Genomic DNA, 9,115 nt, shown 5'->3' with positions numbered 1-9,115 from the left:
AGGACAACCTGACTGGTGCTCCCAAGCTGCAGAGTCACACTCCTTTTGATGGCCCTTAGCACCTGGTCTGGGCTTCCCTGGTGACTCAGAGAGTAAAGAATCTGCCTGCAATGCAGGAGACCAGCGTTTGGTCCCTGGGTCAGGAAGATTCCCTGGAAGAAGAAATGGTTGGGAAGATCCCTTGGAAAAGGGAAGGGCAACCCACTCCAGTATCCTTATCTGGAGAATTCCACGGACAGAGGAGCCTGGCTGGCTACAGTCCATGGGGTCGCAGAGTCAAACACGACTGAGTGACTAGCCCACTAACTAACACTAGAACCTAGTCCATGTCTTGGTGAGAGCGCTGACATTTCTCTGTGTGTCTTGCCACTAAGCACCATGGAAACTCTTCAAAGAGACTAGCAACAGATCTGTACTCTCAAAACTAGCACAAGAGTTGAGACACAGAAGGCCATAGGTAACTATTAAATAGCTCTTTGAAAGCTGGCATTTACTGGGTCTTTACTGCGTGGCAATTGCGGTCAGTTGCCCTACTCAGAGGATGTTATTTAACTCTCTGAGCCATCCCAAGAGGTGCATGTGTGTGTGTTAAGTTAAGTAGCTTCCATCATGTCTCAATCTGCAACCCTATGGACACCAGCCCACCAGGCTCCTCTGTCCATGGGATTCTCCAGGCAGGAATACTGGAGTGGGTTGCCATTCCCTCCTCCAGGGGATCTTCCTGACCCAGGGATTGAACCCTGGTCTCCTGTATTGCAGGCAGGTTCTTTACCACACAGCAACGCTATTATTTCAACTTTTCTCTAAGTGTGACGGTTGCATGAGTGCTTCAGTCATGTGCCACTCTTTGCACTCCCATGACTATAGGCCTCCATGCTCCTGTGCCCGTGGACTTTTCCAGGCAAGAATACTGGAGGGGGTTGCCATTTCCTTCTTCAGGGCATCTTCTCAACCCAGGGGTCAAACCCATGTCTCTTGCATCTCTGTTGGCAGACAAATTCTTTACCATTAATGCCATCCGGGAAGCCCATTCTAAGAGGTGGATCCATCATATTGCAGGAAAGTGATGTGTAAAGGGTTGGATGGAAAGACAAACATTGGAAGCCTAAGGTGAGTGACCTTGGATGAGTCATACAACCATTCTGAGCCTCAGTCTCCCCTCTATCAGATGGAGTGGGTGTGAGTTTATCTGCCCTGATCCCTCTTTGTGAGACTCATTCACGTATGTAATGAGATAACACATGTGAAGAATAACAGGAAACCTGCCGTATATTCTGCAAAGGAGGCTGCTCAGGGTTCCCCAGTTTTCACTGCACTTGTTTCCACATCCTCACACTTCATGTTAACATGAGAGGTTTTTACTGCTCACCTTATAGAGAAGGACTGAATTCAACTTTAGGACAAATGAGGTATGGTTTACTATTCAACTTAAACATGTGTGAGCCTAGTCACTCAGTCATATCCAACTTTGTGCAACCCTGGGGACTACAGGCTGCCAGGCTCCTCTAAGGGATTCTCCAGGGAAGAATACTGTAGTGGGTTGTCGTGCCCTCCTCCAGTTGGGCCCTCCTCCTACCCAACCCATGTCTCCCGCATTGCAGGCAGGTTCTTTACTGTCTGAGCCACGAGGGAAGACCAAGAATACCGAAGTGGGTAGCCTATCCCTTCTCCAGGGGATCTTCCCAATTCGGGAGTCAAACCAGGGTCTCCTGCATTGCAGGCAGATTTTTACCAGCTGAGCTACCAGGGAAGCCCATCAACCTAAACATAAATACACATATTTTCTTTTCCTTTAACTTTGGCTACTTTGTCTAATTAATTGCTTGTGTTTTTTAATTATACTTGTTGCTATGTATAACAGAATCACCATAACTAGTGTTCATTAAGTATTATAAAGAGTTATTTTTAAATAAATGCATACACCAAACTCCCACTGGCTATCTATTTTACATATGGTAATGTACATGTTTCAATACCATTCTCTCAAACCATCCCACCCTCTCCTCCCACTTATCCACAAGTCTGTTCTTTATGCCTGTGTCCCCTTCACTGCCCTGAACATGGGATCATTGGTACCATCTTTCTAGATTCCATTGATATGCATTAATATATGATATTTGTCTTTCTCTTTCTAACTTACTTCACTCTTATAAAAGGCTCTAGGTTCATCCACCTCATTAGGACTGACTCAAATGCATTCTTTTTATAGCAAAGTAATATTCCATTGTGTATATGTACCACAACTTCCTTATTCATTGGATGGGGGGTGGGGGTGGGAGCCCCTGGCGTTCAGGAGGGAAGGGACACATGTATGCCTATGGCCGATTCATGTTGATGTATGGCAAAAGCCATCACAATATTGTAAAAAATTCTCATCCAATAAAATAAATTAAAACAAAAAAAGCATAAATTCGTATTTGGAAACCATTTAAATACATCAAGGAAGCTTTTTAAAAACTGAGAGGTATTATGTAACAATCTAAATGGGAAAATAGCTTCAGAAAAAATAGGTACATGTGTATGTATAACTGAATCCCTTTGCTGCACACCAGAAACAAACACATTGTTAATGAACTACACTGCAAAAGAAATTGAGATATAATTAATGTATAACATTGTGTAAGTTTGAGGTATACAATGTGCTGATTTGATCTATTTATATATCGCAATATGGTTACCACTTCTTAGGGAAATTAAACGAATAGTCTTATTTAGGCTTCAGAGACAAAGCAGAGCAGGCTTCTGACCTTGCTTCTAACCTGCCTGGACACTGCCCTGACTGGGAGTGATGGTGATGATGATGAACCTGCTGTGAGTGCAAGACTTTCAGCAACTTAGATAAGGTGAGGGAGAAATCTTGAGGTTGTTGAGCCCTTGGAGGGGGCCTGGCCAACCAAGCCCCAGGCTTGGCAACATCCCAAGTTTTACACAACAAAACAAACAGCATTAACATGAAACCAGAACCTTAATTTGGTCACAGATTGATGATAATATCAGTTTCTGACTATCCTGGGATTATAAGCAGGAAACCACCCCACACCACCACCACCACAACTGCAGTCTTGGAAATCTCACCCAAGGAGCAGACACGCTGCCTGGGACCCTTTCCCAGTTGGGATTCCAAATGTGCTGTGACACAGGGCTTCCCAGCGCTATTTAAGTCTGGATGTTGGTCAGAACCCAATTTGGTGATTCTCTGGTCTTTCTATTTCTCTTTTCAAAAGTTAGCAAGATAATTCTCTAAGAAATATTGATATTATTTATTTGTATATGAGAGTGGCTTATTTTATTAACAAATCCTTTGAACCTGAGACGAAAGTGAAGCCTTTCAGCAAAACACTGTAGTGTTTGCTAATAACGCCTCTACTGTATCACATAATTGTCTCTTTTTGTGTGTGTAGTGGGAATCGTGTTTCAACAACTCTGAAGTTTATAATGATATTACTGCCTATAACCACTATGCTGTTATAAGCACTATCTTGTTCACCTACCGGTTGTTACCAATCCAGGTTCTTGGACTCATTGAATTGAAATTCATTCAGTCATGTCTGACTCTTTTGTGACCCCATGGAATTCCAGGCCAGAATACTGGAGTGGGTAGCCTTTCCCTTCTTCAGGGGATCTTCCCAACCCAGCGATCGAACCCAGGTCTCCCGCATTGCAGGCGGATTCTTTACCAGCTGAGCCACAAGGGAAACCCAAGAATACTGGAGTGGGTCATCAGAAACTGAGAAGAGGTCAGACAAAAAATTCAAGCAAGGCTTTATTGGGACTCGTGCTGCAGCATTACTCAGCCATAAAAAGGAACAAAATTGGGTCATTTGTAAAGACTTGATTGGAGCAAGAGTCTAGCATACAGAGTGAAGTAAGTCAGGAAGAAAACCTTGCATATTAATACATATATGTAGACTCCAGGAAAATGGTACAGATGAACCTATTTGCGGGGCAGGAACAGAGAAGCAGATGTAGAGAACGGATGAGCAGACATGGAGGTGGGAAGGATGTTCCTGGTGTTCAGTTGCTAAGTCGTGTCCAATTCTTTGTGACCCTATGGACTGCAGTACACCAGGCCCCTCTGTCTTCCACTGTCTCCTGGAGTTTCCTCAAATTGATGTCCATTGAGTCAGTGATGCAATCCAACCATCTCATCCTCTGCTATCCCCTTCTTTTGCCTTCAATCCTTCCCAGCATCAGAGTATTTTTCAGTGAGTCAGCTCTTCACATCACGTGGTGAAAGTATTGGAGCTTCAAGCTTCAGTATCATTTCTTCCAATGAATATTCAGGGTTGATTTCCTTTAGGATTGACTGGTTTCATCTCCTTGCTGTCCAAGGGACTCTCAAGAATCACCTTAAATCCCCCTTAGTGTAAATGGGGATATTTAAACTGATGTGACCACGAGACACACCTTCATTTTGGGCTCTGCACTCACTACCCCTGGTGGCTGTGCCACTTCACACTCTTTCCACGGCAGGCAATTTCTCACGATGGGACTTTTCCCCTTGAACTAATTATACAGACTTCTCTGTCTCTCTGCTTGAGATTCACACTTGAAACATGGAGATTTCCTCAACTTTTTCTGAATCTGCACCATTGGTGGTGGGTTGATGCTCAGTCATCAAGTCCAACCCTTTGCAACCCTCCATCGACTATAGCCTGCCAGGCTCCTCTGTCCATGAAATTTTCCAGGCTAGAATGCTGGAGTGGTTGCCATTTCCTCCTCCAGGGGATCTTCCCCACCTAGGGATCCATTGAACCTGAGTTTCGTGTGTCTCCTGCATTGCGGGTGGATTCTTTACCACTAGTGCCATCTGAATATTATCATTGCTAACTGCAACTGCACAGATCACCAACGCTGAAATTTAGAGTGCTTTGCTGCAATCTGGTTTAGTCTGCCGTAGTCTCAAAATATTTGTAATGTAGCTACCTGTTGCTGCCTACAAGAAGGTGGAGACCTGACATCTTCCATCTCTCTTGGCACTATGGGTTTATGGTGATGGGAGTAATTACACCACCCTGCTTTCTCACAGGAGAAGAACAAATTCCAAGTTAATGGTACCTGACAAAGTGCTCTGCAACAGATAAGAAATCAATGAATCTGACTTTCTGTGTATTATCATCTCATACATCTTTCCACCCTGCATATATGCATGACACTGTTTAACCATTTTTGCAAACACATAGATATAGCCTACAAATGTCCCTGTAAACCATAAAGCATCAGACAAACACAGGTTATTACATGCTTACAGGTGCCATCTCTGATGGTAGCATCAGATAATCCAATTTAGTCAGTTCCAAGAAATTCCTCCCAGATAATCTCATTTTTTTTTCTGGCTAGAGCTTGCTGAGGAAAGTCTTCTTCACGGCTTCCTTCAGCTCCTTGTTCCTGAGACTGAAGACGATGGGGCTCAGGAAGGGAGTGAGGACCGTGTAGGTGATGCCCATCAGCGTGTCTCCTTCCAGAGACTGGGGACCCTTGGGCTTGAGGTAGATGACAGAGGCAAAGCCGTAGTGCACGACCACCACGGTGAGGTGGGACGCACACGTGGAGAAGGCTTTGTGCCGGCCCTCGGCTGAAGGGATCCTCAAGATGGCGGCCACGATGAAGGCGTAAGAGAGCAGGATGAGGAGACCACAGCCCAGCAGGGCAGTGATACACACCAGGCCCACGCCCTTGGCGACTATTTGCACTTCAGTTCCACAGGCCAACTTCACTAGCGGAGGCACATGGCAGAAGAAATGGTGAACCTCATTGAGACCACAGAAAGGGAGGCGGAAAACGATAGATGTCACCAGCAACCCCATGACTGAGCCTCCAGCCCAGGACCAGGCCACCAGGCAGGCGCAGCCCCGGGGGCTCATGAGCACGTTGTAGCGCAGGGGGTGGCAGATGGCCACGTAGCGGTCGTAGCCCATGACGGTGAGCAGGAAGGAGTGGGTGAAGCCGGGCGTGAAAGAGAAGAACATCTGGCTGGCGCAGGCCCTGAAGGAGATGGAGCGGCCGGTGGAGAGCAGGTCGGCCAGCACGCGCGGGGTGATGGCGAAGGTGTAGAGGACCTCGGAGGTGGAGAGGGCGCACAGGAGGAGGTGCATGGGGGTGTGGAGGCTGCGCTCGCTCCAGACGGCGGCCATGACGAGCAGGTTCCCCAGCAGCGTGAACAGGTACATCAGCAGGAAGAGCAGGAAGAACATCAGCTGAAGGTGGGGGAAGGTGGAGAAGCCGCTGAGGATGAATTCAGTCACTGCTGAGAAGTTGGCTCCCTGCATGGAGACTGTACCCGAAGTAACATGTGATATGGAGAAGTCAGCTACTGGACGGAGGGAGGTTGTCAGCTTCCATCACTCCTGGCTCTGCCCCAGGGGCTGCTCCTGATAAATGACAGGTGACATTAGCTGAGTTCCTACTCTGGGCCTCCTACAGTTTAATCTCATCAGTGTAGTGGGGGAGGTGCTGTTTTGATCATTCTCTTGAGTATCTTGAGACTACCCATTGAGAAAATTGGAAACCGTCTAAGAAACTTGTTTATGGTAAAGCTTTCAAAATGGCAGAACCCGTGACTGGCTGTCCCCAAAATTGCTACCTTTCTATCCCCAATGGCACCCCACTCCGGTACTCTTGCCTGGAAAATCCCATGGACGGAGGAGCCTGATAAGCTGCAGTCCATGGGATCGCTAAGAGTCAGATACGACTAAGCGACTTCACTTTCACTTTTCACTTTCATGCACTGGAGAAGGAAATGGCAACCTGCTCCAGTATTCTTGCCTGGAGAATCCCAGGGATGGGGGAGCCTGGTGGGCTTCCGTCTATGGGGTCGCACAGAGTCGCACACGACTGAAGCGACTTAGCAGCAGCAGCAGCAGCACTTTGCCTCCAAAAATCAAAATGTTCCTTCACCAGAGCTTCCTTCCCCTGCTGCTCTGCCCTTCTGCTCCCTTCTGATAAATCCTGTTCTTCCCAGAGCTTCAGACACCACAAGATCCCTACCACATGGCTACAACACTTGGGACCAGTGCACTTCTTTAACTTAACATGCATCAGATTCTTCCTCCGGAGTTATCAGTGCAAGGCACCTGAGGCAAGACACTGTGTAGAAATAATGTTCTCGTTGTTTTCCTGATTCCATGAGGACCATGTATGGGTTCTGAGGCAATGCAACATAGTCATCTGACAAACGGATGAGAGAGTCGGTTGATAGACTTCAAATCCCTGCTCTACCCACACTGTGTGAAACAGCAATTTCCTCACCTATTTGCACCTCCATTTCTCTCCATCTGCCTCAAAGAGCTATTATGAGAATTAAATGAATTATTCTTGAACTGTGATCTGGAAAACAATAGGAGCTATCTATAGTAAATGAGAAAATGTACCTGGTCTGTGCTCAGTAAAACTTCAGTTTAATGAGCTTTCAATGTCTCTTTATAAATAACTTGCTTGTTTTTACGTGGTCTTTTAAAATTAGGAATGTCAAGTTTAAAAGGCAGTAAACCACTAATCTACTTTATGTGTCTATAGATTTGCCTGCTCTAGGCAAGTCATCTAAATGCAAGCATACATTATGTGGGCTTTGGGATCTGGTGTCTTTTACTCACCATGTTGTTTTAGAGATTCATCCATGTTGCAGCAGGTATGAAAACTTCATTCTTTTTAAGGCCAAATAATATCCCTTTATGGATAAACATGGAGAAGGGCATGGCAACCCACTCCAGTATTCTTGCCTGGAGAATCCCATAGACAGAAGAACCTGGCGGTCTACAGTGCATGGGGTCACAAAGAGTCAGACACGACTGAAGTGACGTAGCACGCATGCACGCATGGATAAACAAGATTTTTTCTGCCCATTCGCCCACTGATGAGCATTTAGATTGCTTTCATTTTTGCACTCTTGTAAATAGTGTTGCTTTGAACCTTTATGTAGGAGTTTAAAACATACGAGTGGTTGCCAGGGGCTGCGGGAAGGGGAGAATGGAGAGTGACTGCTAATGGATATGGAGTTTCCTTTGTGGGTGCTGAGAAGATTCTAAAACTAGTTACAGGAGGTGGTTGCACAATACTGTGAATGTACTAGGTGCCACTGAATTGTATGCTATAAAATGGAGACATGGCAAGTTTTATGTTATGTGTATTTTACCAAAGTGCAAAAAATAGGAAAATGTAATGAATGCTCTATTCAGTGGGCTCATGTCCTAGATGAAACTCTTATGGTCTGAGAGCAACCCAAACTGGGGGAACCAGACACTTGGGAGAATGGAGGCTGCATTCTCCCAAACATCCCTGGTTTCCAGGGTTTCTCAGCCTCCCTTCCTTGGAGTCCTTTGCATCTTCCCCTCAATTTTGGGTCAGCACCTGCTGTATGCCCCCAGGATGGTAGCTGTAACAGTCCCATTCAGTCCTGATACTCTGAGATCACAGAACGGGTGGGTCAAGGTCAATGATTAGAAACAAGAGCCTTCAAGAAGAGACTGAATGGATGAGACTGGGATCATGTGAGCTGTGCTCTCAACTTCCTGAAGCTCTCCAACAGCTAGTGCAAGGTTTCTCAATATTTGGTGCCAGATCATCCATTGCTTTGGGGGGGGGGGCTCTCCTGTGTACTATGAGGTGTTTAGCAGCATCGCTGACCTCCACCAGCTGGATGCCAGTAGCCCCGCTCAGGAGTGACAACCAAAATTATCTCCAGACATTGCCAGTGTCCCCATGGGGAGGCGGGCAAAGTCATCCCAAGTTGAGAACCAATGATCTAGAGAGCACAGTTGTAATTCCTTAACCACTCTTTCTGCCAAATTGAGGTTCTTCTCCTTCTCCAACTGACCAACACCTGTTCATTTTTAAGACTCAGCTTAAGTGTCACCTTCTCTGCATAGCCTTCCTGGACATCTCTTTCCAAAACAGATCTAGTCATTCATTCCTGGGTGCTTCCAAAACAACTCCTGAGTGAATCTTAAAATCCTTGCTTCTAACTTTTTCATGGCCATCATTATAATGTGTTGTCTTAGAGATTCAAGTGTCTCTGGCACTGGATTTTGAGTTATTGCTGAGAATAGCTACTCTTTATGGGATGTTGGCACCTGTGCTCATGTGTGTCTTATTAAACCATTATCCTAATACTATGAGG

The 9,115-nt window shown here is 45.9% G+C and overlaps 1 protein-coding gene across 1 annotated transcript; it reads right to left on the bottom strand.

Moving 5' to 3' along the window:
* Positions 1 to 5,336: 5,336 nt before the first annotated feature.
* LOC138085894 (olfactory receptor 10H1-like) lies at positions 5,337 to 6,269 on the bottom strand. Its single transcript, XM_068980505.1, has one exon. The coding sequence runs from the start codon at positions 6,267 to 6,269 to the stop codon at positions 5,337 to 5,339; it is 933 nt and encodes a 310-aa protein (XP_068836606.1).
* Positions 6,270 to 9,115: the final 2,846 nt, after the last annotated feature.

Source organism: Capricornis sumatraensis, chromosome 9, assembly GCF_032405125.1.
Source record: "Capricornis sumatraensis isolate serow.1 chromosome 9, serow.2, whole genome shotgun sequence".
NCBI classification, from domain to species: Eukaryota; Metazoa; Chordata; class Mammalia; order Artiodactyla; family Bovidae; genus Capricornis; species Capricornis sumatraensis.
The sequence above is the reverse complement of the archived record's forward strand: the minus strand, read 5'-3'. Positions and strand labels throughout refer to the sequence as shown.